Source organism: Solea solea, chromosome 12 (genome assembly GCF_958295425.1).
Source record: "Solea solea chromosome 12, fSolSol10.1, whole genome shotgun sequence".
NCBI classification, from domain to species: Eukaryota; Metazoa; Chordata; class Actinopteri; order Pleuronectiformes; family Soleidae; genus Solea; species Solea solea.
In genome coordinates this window covers 12,399,745-12,423,486 of record NC_081145.1, presented here as the reverse complement: position 1 = coordinate 12,423,486, position 23,742 = coordinate 12,399,745, and the positions used below count along the sequence as shown (strand labels likewise).

Here is a 23,742-nt window from a genome sequence, read left to right as displayed (position 1 = left end):
AGAAGTGAATTTCCATGCATATTTCAGCAGCGGCAGCTTGCTGCTACTACTACTAGTGTAGATGAAGAGGTCACAGATCCGCTTACAGTGTGGTGGGTGAAGCAGCTCCAGGCCAAACAAAAATTGCGTGGTGATATTTTTAGCAGAGGTCATATTACCTCGACAACCGCACACGTGTAAGAATAATAGCAGCGGCTTCAGCCTCAGGGTGGGATTTCTTTGTAAAGTGGGCGGTCACAGCTCCACACAGATCCTCTCCACGAGCTTTACGCACGGGGCGGGCCTTTCATTCATCCAAGTTGGGGGTGTAGGCCACCCAGTCAAAGACAATCAGAGATGTTTGAGTTTCCATGCGCAGTGACCAGGGAGGTAAAGCACATAGCAGACTTCTACCCCTCCTCCTCTTTCAGCCCAAACCACACCGGGAGGCTCTTTTTCTAAACATCAAATCTGACCAGAAGAATCCTTCCGTTTGAGGAAAAAAATCGTTATGCGATTAGATTTGTCTTTGCCGGAGGACAGAAGGAAACACTAGATACGACCTGTTGTTGACGATGATGGATTACTCGAAGGCGCAAATGGTGAGTGTCGACGACTGTTGGTCAACGCTCCCGCTCCGTGTTTGTTACTGTAACAAAGCAAATGGCGATTAATGTAGTCATTCTAAAGAGAGCTAGTCCTCTTTTCCACCGAAAAAGTCTTCTTTAGACACAATTTGTGTTTAGGCTCGTTCGTTTTTCAGTTATATCGATGCATTCACTTTGAAAGTTGATTTCCCTTTACAGAGCCGAATGATCGATTGGTATCTAAAGGTTATTTTTTCTAATTACCCCTCTGTTTTATTTTATTTTATTTTATTTTATTTTGAAGTAGATTTTCCAACTGCAGTTGCCTGCTGCTGATTTGTCCTTAACTGAATCAGTGCAATTCCTGTTCATTAATAAGATTTTGTTATTTAGTCCTCCATTATTGTTTTAAGGCAGAGACAACCTAAAGTTCACATTACTTTTATTTTTATTTGCAGCCAAAGAAGATTGTTTAGTCTTGTTTAGACATATTATTTGGTAAAAGTTTTATTTTTCTCCTCTGGTCTTTGAAAATACTTGTTGAATGCAGTATCCAGTTCTATTTTTTTCGAATATTTACAAAACATATTAAATCGAAGATGAAATTATGAGCAGTGAGGTGAAAATGTATGTGGCATTTTAATGAAAAATGAAACATCGCCTGTGGTGATTTGTATGTTTTGGTCCACACAGTCTAGCTTATCCGAGGAAGGCAGTTCGGCTGGCTTTCCTCACTCCATTCCTGCTGGGGTGAAACTGGAGGCAATGATGGAGCATCTGCAGAGACAACAAGGAGCCAAACTGGAGATGAACCTGCAAGAGAAGCATCTGCAGGCTCAGCTGCTGTTTGCTCAGCACGCTGCTGCGGCCAGAGCCTCGGGCTCTCCTCTGGACTCTGTGTTGTTTCAACATGCTCCGCAAGCTCTGAAAAACCACCTCAGCAGAATGGATCCAGATGAAGATGAAGACACGGATGAGGAGGAGGAGCAGGAGATGGCTGACAATGATGATGAGGAGGAGGAGGAGGAAGAGGATGAGGAAGAGGAGAATGGGCCTCATCAACAGGCGAAGAAGCTCAGACTACATCCGGTTCCTGGTTTCCACTTCTCTACTTATCCCACATCTCAATTAGCTACTATGAAGGAAACATCTGCATCTCCACCTCCAGCAATAAAACAGGAGAATGAGGAGAAGGACATCCTGTCTCCTGCTGGTCAACACTCCTTCACATCAGCCAACGGCCTTTCTGACTGGGGCTATGATGAGCCATTAAAACAGGTATACTATCTTACTTATTTTTAATCCAAAATCAAAAGGTTGTATTGTGTTTACGAAAATCACCTTTACAGATATAGACATATACAGACATATGTCTCAATTCATTCTTGGAAATATTGTTGAATCAAGCTCCATGTTGACGGAGCCAGAGCCTCATCTTGAGGGAAGAAGACTCTGTGACTTCCCTCTTTGGTTTCGTAATAATTGTTCACTTCTTCCTGCTGAGAGTCAGACTGCCCACTTACTGCTGTTTTCTTGCGGGTGGAGGAAGGAGCGTGCCTCGTTGGCAAGATGCCCGAACTTGATAGTGTTTGGGGTAATTACTGGCCAGGGCAGAGGTCTCGTGTTCTGACATACTTCATCTTGGGTCTCACATGTTCAAAAACACATTTGTTCATCTGTTAGGGTTAATTGTTCTTGGCTCTGGTCCAATCTTAACTGTTTCCAAGTAGCTGGTTGAGAACTGACAGAAATGGAGAATAGGATTAGTGGAAAAGCCTCAAGCAATGTATTTATGGTTAAGATTTGCTCTGAGGGCGAACTACAGTCTAAAGAATTGCCACGGGGCAAGATCAGATGTCCCAGTTTTGTTTGCATGTTTTCCAGCAGATATTAAACTACTCTAAGAAAAGAGGGGCTCTCTTGTGATTCTGTTTTACTGTTTATGAGGCCTGATCTCATTGGTTCTTCTGTGTATATGGTTCCCTTGAAAAGGCCCCACTTCAATACAATGCATTATGATTAATGAGGCCTTTTGGTGGAGGGGTCTACTCTGCTGTGATAGCGCCTCAGAGCATACCAGCAGGCAGCTACTCTAAGTTTACTTATAGTTATCTCAGTGCAGCAGAACGTCCTTCTGGTGTTTGCTATCTCTTGTTCTCTACATTTTAGACTCACACATTCTTGATTTCTATACATTGGGTTGAATGACTGAGGTTCAAAACACCGTTTTGTGTGAATGCTGCTCCTTATTTATCAGAAATCCAAGAGCTGCTGCCATTGAAGGTGTTTTTTTAATATTTGTCTTTTGTAAAAACAAACCAGGCCGGAAACAATGTCCAGCTGCTGACGTAGCTGTAGATGATAGCTTTGCATAATTTAGCTGTCGCTTGGCAACACTAAATGGCGGGCTAATTTAGCTGAAAGTGATCAATATGTTATATGCTAGCACTGCAGTGGCAGTGTGTTTTGTTTCCTGTGTGCTGCACACAGAATGTTGAATGCATTTAAGACGGTTTAACAAGCTCAAGTGTTGCTCATACTGATTTACGCATTTAGTAAATTAGTTTCAGACTCAGATGCTACTTGGACTATGATTCATTGTCTGTAGAAATAGCAGGTGATGCGTCTGGTTTGACCTACATGTGTCGATCTATACAAACCTCTTAATGTGCTCAGATTTGTCTGGGCGGAGCTGGTATTTTGCTAAAATCTTGTTTACCTACCTTTTGTCTCAGATTTGGTTTGTTAATTGTTACTAAAGAAACGTTTTCATTGACCATAGCAAGCTCTGGTAAAATCTGTAGCCTAAACCCAGATGATGGATTAAATATGCTTGCACTTTACTGACCTCCTCAGGTAAATTGTTTTTTTTGGGCCGAATTTCAAAACAAGGCTCATTTTCATTGTTTGACTACAAAGCAATCTTATTTGACATGTACTGTATGCAAATATTGTGAGTCCACTCTAACACGGCATCTTTTGTTAGATCGTGGCAACTGGTTGAGATTTGTATGACCATTTCCAGCTTCTCTCCTTATTTTACTTTATTTTGTCACCTCGACCTCCATTATTATTAGAGGGCATTGTATGCCTCGCCCTGCTGTAAAAGCTATTGTTCACCACTTGTGTGCGGTTTCACTGTAAAAGCCATTAAATGTAGAAGGGGTGGAGACAGGGAGCCAATGTCCCCCCTCTGTCTCCACTCTCAGCACAGCGAGGGGCCAGATAAATGATCTTGACTTGTTCGGATGAATAAAGGCCCAATAATTTGATTTGGATTTAACATTTGCTCCCCCCGCTGTTGCATTGAACTTTGGTGAGGGATACTTTTTCACCGTTGCCCTGCTGCAACAGATGAATGGTTTTAATGAAGCTCCTTATAAGGCGTAGTTTCCGGTTAATGTGAGTTTTTAATGAGACATTTCAATCAAACTGTGGCGTTTTATTCCTTTGCGGCCTGAGATAACTAATTTGTTATTTAAATACAGACATTAAACATTATGAAACTTAATAAAAGTGGCATTTTTAAGGAAACAAAAGAAACATTTTGCTGACCTACATACTAAATAGTATTAGGATTCCCATGGCTGGATGTGTGAAAGCTTTGTGAGCAATTAACTGAATGCTCTTTGTTAATAGATCCACAGTGGGTCTCACTGGCTCATCAATAAGGGGGAAGGGTTTTATTTCCATCTGATGGTGAAAAGCCTGGGATGTTTATCTGCCACCACATCAATGGCCTTTCTGTTGTGTGAGCAGACGTCCTTTATTTTAAAGAAATTGTAAACCGAGGCTTTTGGGTGCGTCAACAGCTCTGCCATCGCAGACAGATTTGTGTGTAAATAAACTAGTACCTACATTAATGTTCAAGCAGTTTAACAGCTTAGAAAAATAAAATAAAGAAGAGCAGAGCCTGCCTTTTGCCACAGTTTCTTGTTTGTATTGAACAAAACAAAGCAGCTCACTTCTGCCTTGGTGTGTGATCACATAGAATACGAGGTGTGGCGGGTAACGTGACCGTGTTACTACCTTTCCCACCATGACAGCTCTCTTTTTTTAACTAGTTCTGCTCACAGCATGAAGGCGGAACAACAATGAGAAGGAGCCTCCGCCTCTTAAGTGCTTATACAGTATTTAACATGCACAGTTACACATGTCTGAAAAAAGGAGAGTTAAATGGGATAAATGACAACAACGATAATTTAACTGTTGCTCTTTTATTTTTTTTAATCATCATCCAGTTTAAAATCAGTTCCAGTGAACGATGGGGGCTCAGGTTTTGGTTGACTTGAAATGGTGGTGTCTGTGTGTGTGTGCGTGTGTGTGTGCGTGTGCGTGTGTCACCGTTTACAGTTTGAATTTTGTTTTCAATACAAATATGAGGCGAGTTACAGCTGCACTCAGAGATGGCAGATTATTGATCCCAATGTTTGATTTTAAAACAACCTCAGTTGTTTAAAGCGCTGTAAATACACTCTCAGCCCCATGTTGGATCAGGACGCCTTGCAAAACATTTATTGATTTCAATTAAACATTGAATTGCAAAAACCATTTCACTAGGAATGGCAAAAGTCTCATGATCAACCACAACCACGACAATAGTAGTATTGTCGTGGTTGTCTGAGATAAACAACGCCTTTAATACTGTGCCCATGGAAAAAGCAAACAAGTAATGTGTTTCAAAAGTGGCTCCACAATGACCCTAAAAGAAATCAATGATGATGATCGTTTGACTAGAAATAGCCAGGATAGTGAAAAAACAACAACCCATCAACTACTAAACCATGATTGAAATGAGAGCGCGTTCTTAAAGAGTATTTTCTTCCCTTCAGGTTAGATTTTCATGCTTGCGTCATCACACGGCTGTTGGTTCACGGAACAATAACTAACCCACATGTTTTTCCACACAGTTGCACACACACTGCCCTTCACTCACATTTTTAACCTTTAGCTGTCTTCTTATGGGGGGAGGTGATGGAGGAGTAGCATGTCACATTAAACTAGCTAATGAGCATGGGACCTTTCATCTGCGCTGTGCCCAGCTGTTTACTGTAGGTCACTGTGAAGGCACTTTTATTGCCGGGGGGGGGGAAGGAAAGCAGGTTTGGACATGGGAACCACAAAGTATTTTTTTATTAGGTTTTAAATGGAAATAGTCATCTGTGTATAAAGTAACAACATCTCAAACACACCACCCTCATTCATTTTCAGTCTGAAGTGATCCATTGGACAATGCCAGTGTTTGCTGCCACGCTATCCTACTTACATTTACTGTTTAAAGCTGACATGAGACAATCGGAGGGACAGACTGCTGACTGGTGTTTTCTCTGTCTCTTTGTGTGTGTGTGTGTGTGTGTGTGTGTGTGTGTGTGTGTGTTTGCAGAGAGGAAGTGCCGTCTGGACTGAGGAAAATGATGGAGGAAAAGTAAGAGGAGAACCATCCAGGGATTTTGCCAAGGTCAGAAGATTTGATAGGTCTACGTTAAAAACAAACTCTGAAATGATCGTGGAGAAACTATTCATAGCTTGTTTTGTTTGTTTATTTACTTATTTATTTATTTGTTTGTTTGTTTGTTTGTTTGTTTGTTTGTTTGTATTAACAGCTGTATGAACTGGACAATGACCCACAGAGGAAGGAGTTTCTCGATGACCTCTTTGTCTTTATGCAGAAAAGGGGTAAGACTACCAAACAGCAAATACACTAGCAGGTGTAACTCAGTTCTTTTGTGGAAGAGATTTGTCTTATATCCATTATTCTAGTAATCACTGAAGTCCACTGATCTTTGGATGAGCTACACTGAGGTTTTCTGTAGATTTAACTGATTGTTGTTTCATATAAAATAAAACTTTCTGTGAAGATTCAATCGAGTGCTATTTGGGAAAGCATTACACATTTAAATGTATTGTTGTTTTGTTGTATAATTTTTTGTAACAATGGTTATTTGTCTCTATGTGATGGATTGGTGACCTGTGTGGAGGATAAAGTGGTAGAAGATGAATCAATGAATTTATTGTAAATCAGTTGTTGTATGACTGAAATCGATAAGACGAGACATTTGAATATAACATAATTTAAATGGCTGAAATTAAGAATAAATGCCTTTTGAATTTGATAAAAACATACTCTAAACATAAACCATGTTCAATAAAGATTATTTCGGTTTTATAACTAAATTATATTTATGGTGTGTTTAAAACATATGCCATTATAACAGGTTGTATCATCTACTGGTTTGCCTGTCCAGATTGTTTCACATATTTTCTAACATATGAACAAATCCAGTCGAAACTAAATTACTGAAAATGCAGCTGAAATCTGTCAATAATCTACTTACGTGGGCAAAGGTCACGGCAGTGGCCCATGTGCTTATGTGTCCGTGGCATGTCAAAAACAAAGTAATCTTATTTCCGCAACTTCTCTTTAGCCTCCTTCATTAATTGGCTTTCCTCCAAATCAGGATTGGAAGGGTTAGCCGTCAGTCCACCAACTGGCGGAAATTGCTGACTTTGTAATGACCCCTCCTCCTCCTCAAGCACTTAAATGAATGCAGCGACCAAGCTGCTGCTGGAATTAACCCTGCCCCCATCTTTCTGAAATAAACGTCATTAGGGTAGTTAACACTCACAGATTATGCATACTAAGCCATATTGCCCAACGCAAACCTCAGGCCCTCAGGTAGAATGTCGTCCACTTCCTCTTCGGGCCTCTCACAGGAGTACAAATCACTGACCGTCACTTGTATATTTATTCTCATATTTTGTTCAGGAACTCCTGTGAACCGTATCCCCATCATGGCAAAGCAGGTGCTGGACTTGTACCGACTTTACAAGCTTGTGACAGAGAAGGGAGGCCTGGTGGAGGTTATTAACAAGAAGATCTGGAGGGAAATCACCAAAGGTCTCAACCTCCCAACGTCCATCACCAGCGCTGCGTTCACCCTCCGCACCCAGTAGGTGTCTCTTAGATCTGTGACACAACGGCTCATGAGGTTGTTGCTTCTGACAGATAATTAGAGAAACAAAAGGAGAGTCAATATGAAGAAGCATGGTCTCTGACAATGGAACAACTGTAGTAATGTAATTGCATGCACATTTAGTTTTTCTTTTTTTTTTTGTTAATTTTAAATTTAGTCCTCAAATGTCAAAAAGTAAACCATTAACATGAAGGAAAAAATAATGACCCAAGTGAATTTGATTATCTTTACTTGATCAGTGATATGTGGTGCAGTGTGTTATTATCACAGTAAAATAGAGTGTAATCACATTCTTTAAATGTGTCTTTTTGAGTACAAATGTAATAATCATAATAATGTTTTCAGCCTTCAGTTAGAGAGATACAGATATTTCCAAAACTAGTGGATATTACAGTATAACTTCCCTTCAGCTTTGTAATCCTCTATATAAAGAATATTGCGTTATATTCTAATGACATGAACTTTACATCAAATGCACATTTATAATGTCCTTTTTACAAATGAAACCCATGAGATCTGCTCATTCTCTCTGGTTAGGGTGGGATTGTTTTCGTTGCATGAGGAAGTCATTTAGAAATATCACATTTTCTGTTCCTAGTTTGTTACATGATGACCTGTAACTTATTAATTGCAGCAACTTTGTGAATTTAGTTTAAATACAATCCCTCTATACGTTTAAATCTCTGACACTGATACTGTTCCCTGTAGGTATATGAAGTATCTGTACCCATTTGAGTGCGAGAAGAAACGGCTGAGTTCTCCCGGTGAGCTGCAGGCTGCCATCGACAGTAACCGCAGAGAAGGTCGACGTCCCAGCTACACAAACAGCCTGTACCGCTACTCTCCCTCCCCAAGTGCTACTCCACAATCTCTCCTCTCTTCTCCCTCAATTCAAACCACACCAATGGCTCACAACAGCCTGAATACCTCAGCGAGTCCAAACCTAAGGAGAAACACAGGTAAAAAAATACAGCGTAACTCTGATTGTCTTTGTTATAAAGCTGGTGATCGCTGTTGGAGATCACCTTTAAATAACCAGTTAAGATTCCATACCATTAGAGGACTCCTGAGGGGCTATTATAACACATTTGAAAAGTACTTTCTCCATCACGGTGAGCCATAAATAAATTAATAAATAAGTAAATAATGTGGCTGCCTTGTGCTGATCTCTCTGTTATAGTCTCAGTCCACACTAAGAATGTACACATGGATTCTGCCGCTCAGTTTAAGCTATAATCAAGATACAATGCAGGTTGTATCTTGGTTGAACAGTGAGGGATTTCATTGGTGAAATCCAATGAAAATGTGGGGTGGAAAATTGACCAAAGTGTGCAGCGATAATCGGCAATAGAGCCTGCAGCGGCTGTGAGTTATTGAGCTTCATGAATGATGAGTGAAAATTCCAATGGCTCTGCTGCACTCGCACGCTCTGCTTTCAGTAGTTTAAAATCTTTCTACACATTTAGCTGATTGATCATGAAATAGATTTTTTTTTTTCTCCCCTGTAACAATGCAATTCACACTGACAGGATTACATTTCATGGATATCATGAACTACAGCCACTTAATCTAATGGGAAACTGCCATCATTTTTCCCAACCAGATGAGACCGCCACCCCTGTAATTCCCAGCCGACTGCCCATGGCTCTGGCTTTGGGGCAGCAGCAGCAGCAGCAGTTGGCACAGGCTGCCACAATAGAGCACCTCAGAGAGAGACTGGAGCGAGGAGCAGCAGGAGCAATGACTGACACTCCAGAGAAGAAGATGATGCGGCTGGCAGAGGAGCAGCAGCGTCTCATGCAGCAGGCCCTCCAACAAAACCTCCTGGCCATGGCCTCTCACTTCAACCCAATGAACCTCAAGCTTAACAATGGACACGGTGAGTTTCTTCAATGTCACAGAGCTTACCCTTAATTAACATGAGCGTAACAAAGTCCATTAACTGGTTTCGTTGTTGGTGTTCTTCCACAGAGAAAAAACAGGATTTGTCCCTGAGTATCTCCACTAATGGAGCAGCCAGTATCAGCATGTCTGTGGAGGTTAATGGAACTATCTACTCAGGTATTTAACATCATTTAATTTGAAAAGGAAACACGTTTTTTTTTTAATTATTATTTCAGTGAATCTCATAAAAAAGTATTTACATTTTTTTTAACAAGATGATTTCCAATATTTCTTTTGTCTTCATTTTTTTAATTCATTAAATTCTGTTCAATATATAATATGCTGCTCAAACCTTTTAATAAAAAAAGTAAAACAAAATATTATTTTGATCAATAAAAAAGCAGAAGTGTAAAAACAGCATTGGTTTGTTGAGAGGCTGGTTATCAGTGTGATGTCAATCGTTAACTGGGTTGTGCGTCAGTTCTCTCCTTGTTTCTTTGTGTTGCTGCATCTTTATCATTTTCCAACTTGCGTTAAATATAACAAACCAAATCATATGTATTTTTGTTAGTGATTCTTTGAAATGTTAAACCTTCATCTGATTTCATTTAAAGGAATGCTGTTTGCTCAGAAATCTGTGGCTCCCGTGGCATCACAGGCTGTAACTCAGGCAGGAACCAGTGGTTTCAGTGCCCTCTCCTCTCATAGTCCCACATCATCGTCATCCTCGACCTCCTCAAAAGGACCCAACTAAGGCTCCCAGACAAGCGCCGTATAAACACTTTGGGGCTGCAGCAACAGTTTTTCCAGCATTGTTTTTCATTACTTTGACAGTGTAATGTGCTTTGAATCGTTCTTGTTAAGAGCACGTTGTTGTTTGACCTCAGATTCTTCCAGAGTGACTGCAGCTTTGATTTGGATCACAGTTTACCTCAGTGCCTGTCAGTGTCAGAAGCCTTTTTTTCTTTTTTTAGATGTGCTGGCATTTGTGTGTAAAGTGCTTTAACAATGGTTATTTAGAAGTGTCTTTAGAGCAGTAAATGCACAATGTGAACCAGTTCCATCATCTAGTGGAAATCTCTTACACTTGAAGCTAAATATCAAACAGATCTGGAGCTGCCTTTCCCCCACAGCTGTCTGTAGAACAGCGTGGACGCCAAAGTGCAGCTAGTGAAGACCAAAAAGCTGCAGCTCAGTATCATAACATATCTCCCGTTTATAACGGCTTCTGCCATTTTTTCTTTTATCCCCATAAATGTATTGTTTCACTTCAGTGGAAGATCATAGTTCAGGGTCTGCTGTAGTGTTTACGGATTAATCAAATAGAATTTAAAGCAACTGGTCGTTGGTATGATTTTGGTTGGATTTTCTTTCCTTTTGAAACATGTTTTTTTTTTTTTTTTTTTTAACTATTATTTTATAATTTTCTTATTTAATCATTTGGCCTGGCCTGATAAAGTGCAAAGTTGTTTTAATGTCAGCTGCGAGTCAGACAAAAAAAAAGAATTGGGCGACACGTTCTCTCTTGGGAGACAGAATGGTTAGACAGATGCGATATATATCATTTACCTCATTTGATTCCCATGTTAGTAAATTTCATGGGAATTTATTCTGGACTCAGGAATGTCCTCTGGACTCATTACTGTTATGTTTCTTCTCATAATATATTGCTGTGTTGTATTTGTATAAACGCAAAGAATGTATCATTAATGACCTCAAGTAAACACTGAAACAGTACTACCTCACTCTTTTTGAGAAATATGCAAATAAGTGTTGGTTTAGCCATCTGCTGAAATAGATTATCATATATGGACAATCATGTGGACATATTACATAAAAAATGTCACTGTGAACTTGGCAACTGTAAAAGAAAATCAAGGTTGATGTTGATTAACCATGTGGCCATGAGGAATAAAGCAATCATGTGTGCTGTAGAAAACCTGTGTCCTTTGTTTGTGACTTTCTAATGTTCCTCAAGATGTTGTTAATAATGAATGTGTGTCGGAGTTCTCTGTTTATTTCAGTTGCATCTCACCTCTCTTCATTGATTGAGCTAAAATGCATTCATTCATTCATTCATTCATTCATTCATTCATTCATCTTCTACCTCTTTATCCTCCACATTAGGGTCGCAGTAGTCGCTGGTGCCAATCCCAGCATGTTTTTGGACTCTGGGAGGAAACTGGAGAACCCTTTTCAGGACCATGAGTGGCCACATGAGGGTAGTATTTCCTCCTCTGAACAAAACATGCACCATTTCATTTTCACTGAGGTCATGCAGCCATTTTTGTTTCAGTTCATTTTTTTACATCTGTGCTCTCAATATCATCAACCTGAAACCTGAATGGGGAAGTTGATTTTAAGCTATTTGTGTCCTGGGTTTATTGTCTGTGAGGTTTTGTTTATTTGTTAAAGCGGTGACAAAGCAAGCATATATTTTACATCATATTGGGTTTATAAAATTAAAAAATCTGCATGTCAGAAACAGGAGAAGCAGAAAGAGTCTGTGTTAAGAGTTCATTCCTCCAGCTGACCTACAGCGTGATAGAGGCTGTCTCACAGCAGATAAAAACTGTGGGGGGAGGTCAGAGAATGAGTTAAAGGATTTACTGCCAGGATAGTTATTCAGACACTGCTGCACTGGTATGTGGAACAGTGTGGAAGAAAGATGCTGCAGGCACAAATGAGTATTAAGTATTGTGAGATGGACATCACTGCCGGGAGTCTCCGCCCACCAGGGAGAAATAACACAGGTCATGTCACTGTGCAGATGAGTGGATCACTGTCGTGGGATGAAGACTGGGACCCTCTGTATATAGAAAGTTTGGATGACAGGATGAGTTTAGATCAGGGGAGTTAGTAAGATTAATACTAAATCTGAATTTATGCATGGTCTTTTGGCATGTCATGTAATGTGCAGGCGTTTATGACGTCACCCACACGTGAACCTCATGATCCTAAATCCTCAAGATATTTAAGGGATTTCTTTTTTTGCCTTTTTGTTTTTGACACTCTACAACAATGGTTTTGACTGAACCTCTGAAACAACAGTGTGTGGAGAGAGGACTCAACACTGATGGCTTGAATATGTTTTCAACGGTCAAGCAAATGATCTTCTTTACTGGGACCTCTCTGCTTCTGTGGACTGTTCTTTAGGAAAGCCATCTACAGACGGTTTGCACCATGCCTTATCATGACGATGAGTACCCAGGTCAGCCTCTGTGGCAGTCGGTGCTGCTCTTCTGCTGTAAGGGGATGATAGAGGGCATCATGGTCATACTCTTCCTCTGGCTTCTGGTGCAAGTCCTGTTTACCAAACAATTAGAAGGTACTGTATGTTCTTATAGGATCGAGTTGTGTCTGAGTCCAAAGCAAGTCACCGGTCACTGCAGTTATTTTAAACGGTCCATACTGACCATTAATTAAGGTTCAATTAAGGTTATTTCATTTTCAAAATGCCAAAGCTAAAAGTATTCTTTCTAAGTTGTTTTAGTGCAATATTCCCACTTTGATTCAGTGTTCATCCTCCTAAACTCAACAAGCTCAGGGTAAAAAGGTAATCTGTGACTAACTCTTTAATGTGGATTTTTAGTATGGAGAAGTGTAAATGAACATGACAACCACTTTTTATTTTCAAAATTTCCACAAATAGCAGCTACATAAATGAGAAACGTGTTCAGTCTTTATACTTTCAAGCAAATTTTCAATTGCATAATTCAGGTGTTGCATTAGGGTAAACTGAAATGACTGGCATCTGATTGGACTAATCATCCTCTCTTATGCTTGCAGTTCACCTTCAAGTTCTTCTCTTGGTCGGACTGATCGTCTTTTGCCTCTCCTTGATTCTGGGATGTGTTCTGTGCTGGAGGGAAAGTCACATCTGCTCTGGGAAAGACAAAGATCCTGTGACGTCAGCACCTGCTGCCCCTGCTGAGCCTGTGACCTTAACCCAGAGCTCACCTCCCTTGACATCGACGATAGCATTCAGGCAGCAATATGAAGACCTGGATGGAGATATGCTGGAGTTTAACTCCACATTCACAAGCTCTGCCCCTTCAGAGGACAAATTTACCTCTGGGTCATTTTCTAATGGAGCTCGAACTGCCTCTGAACGGAAGGAGCCGCCAAAGTCTTATTTTTCCTTGCGTCGTCTCAGCACACCACCGCTGACGTCACCCCTTTATAAACCCATTGATCCGAGCCACACTTCCTTGTCTTCATTTCCCAAACTGGGACTGTTGTCCAAGACATGCAAAGCTCTGCAGAGACGCTGTACCATTACTGGGGATACACTATCTTGTAATGAACACAGCAGGCTCACCAGCCCCAGTTCCATCTCTCCTTCTATGCCTGAAGAACCAATCCCTCTAGTTCCACTGAGCTATGGCTCCAGTGTGAGCTGCAAACAGCCAGTATCACCAAAACCCTGTCTCCATTTCACTATGGCCTTCTCCCCAGAGCAACACACCCTGGCAGTCACTGTCCTTGGCCTCACTGGGACGCCTCACAAACTGGAGGACGTGTCTGTGCTGGGCAGCCTTCCGCCTCTGTATCCCTGTCCCATACAAGCGTCTACTCGGAGCAGCTTCAACGTGCTGCTGCTTCTGACGGTGAACTCCGTGAGCGAGCTTCAGAGGTGCACTTTCAGAGTAGTTGTGTACACTCGGGAATCACACGGCCTCAGAAGCACCGCACTGGGTGAACTGGAGGTGGGATGTGGTGGACAGGACTGGAGAGCAGAACATCCATTTCACTTCACAAAAGAACTCAACCCAAACAAGTGGACACTAAAACAGGTAGTGATGTATTCAATTATTGTTGATAAGAACAGCTGTATATTTTCAGAGAGGTATGGCCACATTCACCTGTTATGAACCCAGGAGCAAAAACTGTGGTCAGTATTCTTACACGTATTGTTTCCTAGTTAGTGTTTGTGATTGGTGTACGGTTTCTTCTCTGTGTGAACTTAAGCCCGCTGACTTTGGTCTTCCAGGATGCAGTGACACATCAGGGGCTTAGCTGTCCTCCACAGATCTTCATTTCGCTTCAGTATCAGACGCCAACCCATCGGATCAAAACCTCAGTCCTCAGAGCAGATAATCTAGACAAAGTCATCCACACGTCGGCAGCACCAGGTAAAACTAGCACTTTGATTCAATTTAAACAAAATGTATTTGATACAGAGTGTGGCAATATTATTATGTCGCCTTGTGCCTTTCAGGGACAGAGGTAAAGTAATTCCCTATGTTTGCTTTTAATGTCGAGGGGATTAAATGATGTCTACAGGAACCAAATGCAGCAGGAGATCATCCCCCTCTTTTTTAATGACATTGTGGTTTAATCCTTCACTACAATCCCCAGGAAAATGTTTCAATCTCTGGGCCTCTGAAATGAACAGATCTAATCTTTGTTTGCATTAGCCTGTCTAAAGGCATTATTTATATCCTAGAGCCATTAGATTTGTATGATATCACTCTCATATAGTGTAATACTTTTGCCCTTGAATCTTTAAACAACATAAAATACAGTCGGACGGCATGATTTAAATACATGTCTAATTTAATGCAGAGATACTGGATGCAGTAAAATCCAGTGGTAATGCAGCTTTAAAGGAAAGACAAATATTAAAAAAGTTATATTTTTCTATGTGGCATATCAGCACAGGTTTATTTTTCAATGTTACAGCTGTCAAATTGTCATATTGTGTTGTCTTACCATTTACTTTACTTTAATACTTTAGAGTCTCATTTCTGTGTTTCATTTTCAATCTGTAACAGATTACCAGGTGGTGGTCAATCTGCATCATGAGAGAACTGTGATCAGCAGCAGAGAAACTGAGCGAGGTCCCTCTGCATTGTGGAACACTTCATTCCTCTTTGACCTTCCACCAGGAGACGTCAGTCAGCTCCCCCTCATGCTCGAGTACATAATCATGCAGGTAAATGTCACTCCTCACAATTAAATAATAAACTAAAAAAAAAGTAGCTTTGATTTCACTTTTCTCATATTTGACAGAATCAAGCCCATTCAGACGGTAAAGTCCTCTGCCGAGTCCTCATCGGTGCCAAGGCTGCAGACGCAGGCCGTGCTCACTGGAGAGACATGTGCAGCTTTCAGATGGAGCAGACTCGCTGGCACAGTGTCCAACCTGAACTTCTGTAAAGCTCTGAAACATGTGCTTAATATATCGTGTGGACTTAACACAGTGTCAGCAGGGCATCCACAATAACCTTTGACGTAAAGTGCTCACAGCTGATGTTGATTGTGTTGACCGATGCTACAGTTGTAAGTGATGGATTTCTGAATTCCAACAAATAAAATCTTTAAGCCCGGGAGCCTGTTCAATAATGTGTTTGTGACGGTTTTAGCAACACACAAACAAACCTAAAAATATCAGAATTGTTCATTCCCTGTAACATAAGTACATTTTGTGATTCATTTGATGAATGTACTTTATCAAACCATATGTATAACTCTAAGTTCACAACACCTTTTCTCAACACGTTTGGATATCCTGCATGTAAAAGTGATAAACTCATTATAGCCTGAGGTTGCCGTCTCTCTGTTTTCTGTCAACACTACTACTATTGCCTGAGGTAAATATGTTTATACTGCTGTTGCTACAACTATATCACAATCTTTGTATTTATGATTATCTACCAAAGGGTTAATATAAAAATCCAGATCTGAATTAATGCATGCAATATAAGTTACATAGTAGAGAGACTGGCTGGTTCTTAGCAGGTCAGCAAGTTAGATTTTCATGAAACACCTCATTTGTTTTCTCCTCCCTCCTCTTCGTCATCATCATCATCATCATCATCATCATCATCATCATCATCATCAGGGCTACAAATATCTATAAGCTCAGCCTGGAATATTCCATCAGGATAGAGGGAAGGTGTTCTTCCCTGCAGGTCGCACTCATCTGAACACTCATCTAGGATTGGCACTTCAAAATCCAAAGATGCATCTACCGCAGTGTGATGATCCTGGATCGGCCACTTAAACCTTACATCTTAAATAATAATAAGAAAAAACGTGACATAATTAGAAAACAAAATCCAGATTTCCACATCATCCACACAAAGGAAGATAGACAAGGCATGTGAATTCAAAACAATGAAGATTGCACTGATAATAGTAGATATTGCTCTATATGTTAGCCTATTTCAGTGTGAGTCATTTCTGGATACATCCCTGGTTCAGTGAAAATAAAGATTCCAGTCTGGTCTCTGAGGGCTTTAGACCACAAACAACACAAGTCGTACCACAGATGTCTAAACTATTGATTGTATTGATTCAAGCACATTTTCACCTTGCAGCAGATTCTCATTTTTGTCCTTCAGTTTGCTGAGATCTGCACTCATAGTTGACGTCTGGTGTGAAAAGAAAATGCTTTTAGTTGTTAGTTGAATGCTTACAGATGCACTTAATGTATATACACACACACGCGATCATCATTTCATATTTCAAATATGAAATGACTTTTTATAGGTGGCATGAAATAATTCCATGATTTTTATTGAATGCATCTTTCTACACACTGTATTTTCTATATACAATTAAGTTGTTTAAATAATAATAAAAATAATATTAATATAGTGTAAATATGCAGCATTTATTAATGCACAGCACGTACATGCTATGTTAGGATGTTATTAACTCCCCTATGATACAGAGGAAGTCACAAGCCTTAGTGACATAGTGTTACTCCTGCCCATCCTCTTACGGTGGCATCAGATGTGTTCCAGTCGAGTGCTTCACTCCTCATCTTAAAATCCGATTATTTTCCAAGCAGAAAGGGTCATAATGTGAGATTACGGATGAACTGCCATTCACATGGAGTTTAAGTGGTTATGCAGCCATGTCTTTACGTACAGTTTGCTCTTTGATTAAAGTAGAAGCTGGGATTAGTGCTGTCTGCACATATGTGTCTGTACGTAATGAATGAACGTGTGTAACTGTTAATTTTACGTTACAACCTGTCCTATATGAAGTTACATCACTTGTGGATGTTGACGTACAAATATTTATGAAATACAGAGGCATAAACATGGAGGGCCTTTTGATATGTGTGTGGATGGACATTTACATTACATCGCTGTTAAGAATGACAACTTAACACACCCACATTCTTAGTGCTTCTTACCTGGTGTTGTCCCTGACTGAGGAGGTTTTCCTCCAGATGAGCATCCCCTGCTGGCTCCTCCTCTTCTCCTCCTGGAAGATCAGCACTCTCCTCATCCTCCTCAAACAGTGGCGTCAGACCTGACCTCTGCTGCCAGCTCCACCTGTCCGCTGCACTCTGAATGAAAATCAGCACATACTGTAGTTTTTCTTCTGCAAGTCATGTGGCTGTTAGTAACATCAAGTCAATGTAGTCAGGATTCCGGATTATCTTATTCATTCTGTTCTTACTCTCCCAACTGTGGGAGTCCAGTCTTGTGGAGAGAAGGTTTCAGTTTGAGCAGCTGCTGATGTGTTGTCCATCAGTCCTGCCTCGATTTCTTCGTGCTTCTTGAATAAACCCTTTAACTACAAATACAGAAGTATTCAATGACTTTCTGTTTCAACCTTTATTGTTATTTACAACAGGTTTTTATATTTTGTATTACTTATTTGATAAATGGTACCACTACCAGAGGTGGGAAATGTAAATGACCAAAATCAATATGAATAATACGCTGGGGAAGCATGCATGAAGCTTTATTGCTACTTCATTTTATGCTGAAATATATGCTTGAGTTAGCTGAGTATAAATCACATTTGTATTTAACAGCATTTACCTGCTCAGTGACCATCCTGCTCTGCATGACTGTCTCTGGACAGAGAGGTTCATCCTCCTCTTCAACAGGCGGTTTCTCATGTTTAACCTGCAGACAAAGCACCGGTCATTCATTATCATCATCACCTCCTCCATAGAAGGTCATCTTTGGCAACATCACTCCCATGAACTTTACCAAGTAAAGTTGCTTCAGTGTTTGAAGCTTCTGAACGGCCAGGATTTTCTCCTGCTGCAGCTGATCTGCTCTCCTCCTGCTCTCTGCAAACAAAACAATTAAATGCAATACATATAATATATAAATATTATGATAATATAAATATAACATTATAAGCATATAAAAGCAGGCTCACACCTTCGAGCTGGGTCCTCAGTGAGTTGGTGGTTGATACATTGGCTTGGCCCTCGTCATCTTGACTGTGTTCAGGGGCCTTTTTTCATGAGGTTTAATTAAAAATTAGAGATGAGAGAGAAATAAAATGTGTCAGTCATCAGTTATAAAACTTACTTTTCCCTCATTTACTTCTCTCTTTCTGTATGTTTTTTTTTAATCTGAATGGAAATGAACTGTCAACATTGCATGTCCAAAATATTTACTCTAAACACATGTTTACATAATACATACATCTTATCTTAACGGCACAAACCTTCGTTGTTAGTGAGGGAGGTGAGGGGCATCTTGTCACCTGTGAGGATTTGTTTTGAATGCGGGGCGAGTCTGATGTCGGCTCCCACATCAAAGAGGATTCTGATAAGCTGATGGAGCACAAGATAAAGCAACTGTAGTGTCTGCCCCAGAAAGAATCACACATCTAATTCTTATTTTCAAATATCCTGTTATACGGCTGGGAAGACGTGCAGTACGATTACGATGAGAACGCAATCAGGAATCCATCATTCTAACATGGACCAAGGGAGTTGAGTTGGAGGCTATCACATACACATGAAATGAATTAGGATCCAAATAAAGCCCAAAGGGGAGTTAACGAAGGGATGCGTAGATCTGAGGGGAGGGAATCAGGTGTTTACTGGTTTTTGGAGTCTGGGAGAGCCGACAAACAGGTTGAATTTGTTGTCATGCATTGGAAATTGATGTACAATAGGTAAAAAGAGCATGAGAACATCAGCCTAGGATGTTAAGACCAGGAGAGACACATAACATGTACGAAATTGACGATGTGGTTATGGGAAAACAGGGGTTCAGGATTTGAAATAAACTCTGTCGGACACCTGCAGGGTCCGAACGGATACTGGCTTGCTACATTCAGGTTTTCTTTTGTTCATACAAGCCTCGTGTCAGCAGAGTCTGTCCTACACTATCAACTCATCATCTGTTGTTTTAAGAAGAAGGAAGCCCGATTTAAACGACACAACACATCAGAGAATTTAACGTTAAGCCTTTGCTGACGGTGAATTTTAAAATGAAAATCTCATCACAATCCACTCACTCTGTCACTGTCTCATTGTCCTGAGTCTGCACAGCTTTATCACCTGCAGAAACAAAGCACTTGTTCAATTGTGTGTGTGTGTGTGTGTGTGTAGTCCTCACACAACAGTAATCATGATGAGGATATTTGCACTTGCCACAGACTACTGAGGAGACCTGTAAATTCACCTTTACCTTGATCCTTATATCTGTGAAGCAACGTCTGACTCCGGTTTCTTTCCAGCTCCAGCTCTTGTTTACATGCTTCAAGCTCAACCCTCAGCAATGGCTCTGATTCACTCTGTATGAGTTAAGTGTTAAGTGTACAGTTACATGACTGTATATCTACAACATATTCAATAATTAGAGCACCAAAGTGCCCTGACACCAAGAAATAGAACTGAGACAGAAGCTTTTAGGAAAAACATAACCATCTTGTCGTCAGCACTTCTGTTTTGTGGCTTTCTATTCCAGCAAGTTTTCAATTTCTTCTTGGGATAAGAATTCTTTTAATACATGGACATACCCAGCATCACTTTATAGGTTTGGTAGCATATTAAACTATTAAAGACTAATATGCAAAGTATAAAAGTATAATATAAAAGTCTCAGGAATTGTTTTTTCTTGTGGAAAGAAATAATATTAGAAATTGTTATTACAATATTACAAATAATTGTTCTTCTATTAAACATGAACGTTTAAGGGAGTGGTCTTACTTCTTTTCTGGAAGTCTTCTTCTTGAGCTCCTCGAGCTCCTCATGTGTAGACTGCAAAGTCAAAGCCACTTTTTGCCATTTCTCAGTCCAGTGTGAGACCATAGCTTTTAAGTCCTCAATGTTTTGGACTCTTGTTGCATCTTTTTTCTGATACTCTTCCTCCAGCAGGTGTAACTTATCCTCATTCTCAAGGACCTTGGCCTCTAAACACAGACACTCGTCCTGCAGCGTCTGTTTCTCTGTTGCCAAAGCTTGAACTGAGTCTCTAGATAAATAATGCAAGTGTTTTAGTGAGAAGAGGATGACAAATATTTAGCATATAAGAAAGCATGTGTTTAACATCTCACTTGAGCTGCTGGCACTTTTCCTTCATCTCATGTCCACCTTCATTCGTTGTGCTCAGGAGTTCATCTTTTTGTCTTATCAGCTCTGAACGTTCAGCTTCCAGCTCTTTGATCCGTTTAGTGTTGACAAGGTTCTCGGCTGTTAGCTCCTCCAGCTGAGTCTGGGATGTATCGCACTTCTGCTTCATCGTTTCAAGCTCCAATGACAACTTTTCATTCACCTGGTAGGGCACAGTGGGGGTGATCAATGTAAGGGTTAGAAAATAAACCCAAGAAAAAGACGACCAGTGTAAGTTTTAAACCTCGCTGAGAATTTTTAATTCTTCCTTCATTAGAACAGGTTCATGCTCCTGTCTGTTGTTGTGAGACTCTGCATGAACCCCGAGGTTATTGTTCATACAGCCCTCTGAACCTGGTTGTCTCCTCAGATGAAGCTGCAGATTTGCATTCTCCTGCACACAAGCATCATGCAAAGAAACCCTGGTCACACTACAGAACCATAACATTTTGATTTTACACACCACAGACATTTTAGATAAGATACCTGGATGATGAAATCTTTGTCAGACAGAGCTCCCGTCAGTTTGGCTTTCAGTTCTTTTATATTGTCCTCTAGCTTTAGTACCTGAGTTGACAAGATGGCTTTTTCCTGAGCAGAATAAGAACGTTCATGTTTAATCTGTTTGAGAAGTGAGTGCTGAATCAGAGACAGGAAACTTACGAGGCATGCTTGGCTGATTTTGTTGTTAGCCTGACTTAGCTCTTCTTGCACATCAGAGTGATTGGACAGCATGTGATTGAGCCTCTGATTCATCTCCTCCATTTGACTCAACAGTGCCCTCTGTGTCTAGATGCACAGACAGGAAAGTCACAACTCCAAACAAATTGGACAAATGTGAAATACTATAGACTACTGCTAGACTTCACACTTTGACATTTCCATTCAATATTTATGAAGTGACCTCAGTTGAAGTCTGGAGTTGCTGAAGTGCCCGATTTCGCTCTTCTTCGTGTGTTTTTGCCCTCGCCTCTGCATCTTTCAGAGCCTCTCTGAGCTTGCACAGGTCTCTGTCAACCTTTTGCTCTGCCTTAACACAAATAAAACACTGTGTGATAAACAGAAAACAGAACAATACATTTTTATTTACAGGGCAAATCTACACACTTGTCTGTTCAAGTCCTCTTGACTCAAGGGTGATGTTCTCCTGAGTGAACAGAAAGTCCTTTCAGACTGTTGGTCAGTGCCTCCTCTATCCAAAGTAGACCTCATTCGATACAGGTCCTTCTCTAGCTTTTGGACCCTTGTACATGAATTTCATTGGAGGAATGTTAAGCTTTTCCACAGTTATTTAAATTAACTTCTCCATGTATTTTGCCTCACTCACTTTTCATGGAGCTCTCTGCGCTGCAGGTTCTTGTCAAATCTGAATGATTCAGCATTTTCCTGCTGTGTTACACATTAGCACAAAGTGAAGGGGTGATATGTGGCAAAGAGTAAACATCTACATGAAGCAGAAAAAACAAACCTCTTGACTTACCTTATTTTTCATGTCAAGTACCTCTGCAGTACTTATGTTACATGGTACATCTCTGGTTCTCAGCCTGTCCAGCTGAGTGTCTATAAGCTCTTGAGCACCCTGCCACCATTGCATAACTTCTGCTTGTCTATAGCTACTTCCTCCACGGGCAGCTTCTAAATCAGCCCTTGGAGATGAACGATGGGACCGTGCGGCAGCTTCAGGCACCAGATGAGACAATGACTGCCACTTCCTTAGACCTGGGTCATTCTGTCTGAAGCCACTAGTGCTGTCTGATGTGCTGGAACAGATACAGTGCTTCAGCCACTCTAATATGAACATAGATATTATAATGTCTGTGTTGCTTAAACACTGTGTACATTCTCCCCTCACCTAGTGTTGACATTGGACAGAAATCCTGACCCAGAGACAGTTGCCATATCGTACCATGCTGAGGTCTAACAAAAAAACTCACACAGTTTAAAGCGTTGCAAATTAATCATTTCTTCCTCAGACAAAAAAGCACATATGGTTCTTACCTGTGCTGTAAAGCGAGATTTGGCTTCCCACGTGTCGAGGTTGGTGAGGGAAAAAGGGCTTGAACTTGAGGGTCGAAACATCATGGAGTGTCCTCCTCGATCAGAGATATTACTTTGTGTGGGAGAGGCTACAGTCCTCATCTCCCCATATCTGCTCAAGTGAAGAGGACAGATCTTCACACAAAGGTGGTAGCTGGTGGCGTGTGTCTATTCTTGGAACATGTGTCTTGATTTTTCCGGTGCTTGCTAAATAACAAACCTTACCACTGCATGGTTAGAACAGTGTGTCTCTGATATACAAAACAAATGGCTTGATAGCCATTTCAATATCTAAACATGAGCATGTCTGAAAAACAGTTAATGACTTGAACTGATTTCTGTATTTCACATTAAATAGCTGTGTCAAGATACTTTTCTGTAGAAACACTCTTCTGTCCACTGACGATGCCTACCTGCTCCGCTTGTAAGCCCCACATGGTTTTGACTGCAGTTTGTTCTGCTGCAACCTTCTTAGACTGAGTATCCATGGTAACTTGTGTATACAGGACACGGTTGGGTGGGTGTGTCATGTGCTAATGCTTCTGGGATAGTTTCCACATGACCTCACTCCGTCTGTTGACTGGCTGATGGCACTGTTGTCTGGCTGATGGCACTGTTGTCAAGAACATCATCTAAACAGTAATTATAATACACATAATTTACCTCAGATTAGCTACTTGTTACTGTTAACAGGTGATGGTTTTATAGCTTTTGGGGCAGGGAGAGTAAGACATGCAATGTTGATTTGTCAAGATTTTTTTTGGCTCTGGAGTAAGAAAGTATTCAATGAGTTGTCAAATATTATTATGGCTGAGCTTGCAGATACTCTTTCAGATCAGTGTGAAATATTGCATCTATGACTAAATCTAAAGTTGTTTTTCAGTCCAATTGTGTCAGGCCATTGTCATAAGCATTTTAAATCCCTCAGCCTTTAAAGAAGAACAAGCAAATA

General features: G+C 40.6%; 3 protein-coding genes across 3 annotated transcripts; 2 read left to right on the top strand and 1 right to left on the bottom strand.

Moving 5' to 3' along the window:
* Positions 1 to 318: 318 nt before the first annotated feature.
* Positions 319 to 11,363, top strand: LOC131470613 (AT-rich interactive domain-containing protein 3B-like). The gene is made up of 9 exons (XM_058646541.1): positions 319 to 581; positions 1,260 to 1,844; positions 5,950 to 6,024; positions 6,170 to 6,242; positions 7,333 to 7,516; positions 8,249 to 8,499; positions 9,144 to 9,419; positions 9,512 to 9,601; positions 10,039 to 11,363. The coding sequence occupies exons 1-9, from the start codon at positions 555 to 557 to the stop codon at positions 10,176 to 10,178; spliced, it is 1,701 nt and encodes a 566-aa protein (XP_058502524.1). The 5' UTR covers positions 319 to 554; the 3' UTR covers positions 10,179 to 11,363.
* A 732-nt stretch (positions 11,364 to 12,095) lies between these two features.
* syt18b (synaptotagmin XVIIIb) lies at positions 12,096 to 15,586 on the top strand. The gene is made up of 5 exons (XM_058645475.1): positions 12,096 to 12,752; positions 13,214 to 14,220; positions 14,418 to 14,559; positions 15,202 to 15,362; positions 15,440 to 15,586. Exons 1-5 carry the CDS (start codon positions 12,608 to 12,610, stop codon positions 15,584 to 15,586), a joined length of 1,602 nt encoding a protein of 533 aa, XP_058501458.1. The 5' UTR covers positions 12,096 to 12,607.
* On the bottom strand, positions 15,385 to 23,255 carry LOC131470646 (uncharacterized). Its single transcript, XM_058646611.1, has 22 exons — positions 23,204 to 23,255; positions 22,752 to 22,902; positions 22,606 to 22,670; positions 22,234 to 22,513; positions 22,081 to 22,142; positions 21,861 to 21,996; positions 21,658 to 21,783; positions 21,417 to 21,542; positions 21,240 to 21,344; positions 20,998 to 21,147; positions 20,699 to 20,916; positions 20,352 to 20,616; positions 19,831 to 19,936; positions 19,658 to 19,700; positions 18,857 to 18,965; positions 18,565 to 18,640; positions 18,388 to 18,470; positions 18,214 to 18,300; positions 17,846 to 17,962; positions 17,577 to 17,732; positions 16,743 to 16,803; positions 15,385 to 16,442 (listed from the first exon to the last, which is right to left on the bottom strand). The coding sequence occupies exons 2-22, from the start codon at positions 22,890 to 22,892 to the stop codon at positions 16,198 to 16,200; spliced, it is 2,757 nt and encodes a 918-aa protein (XP_058502594.1). The 5' UTR covers positions 22,893 to 22,902; positions 23,204 to 23,255; the 3' UTR covers positions 15,385 to 16,197.
* Between the last annotated feature and the right edge of the window lie 487 nt (positions 23,256 to 23,742).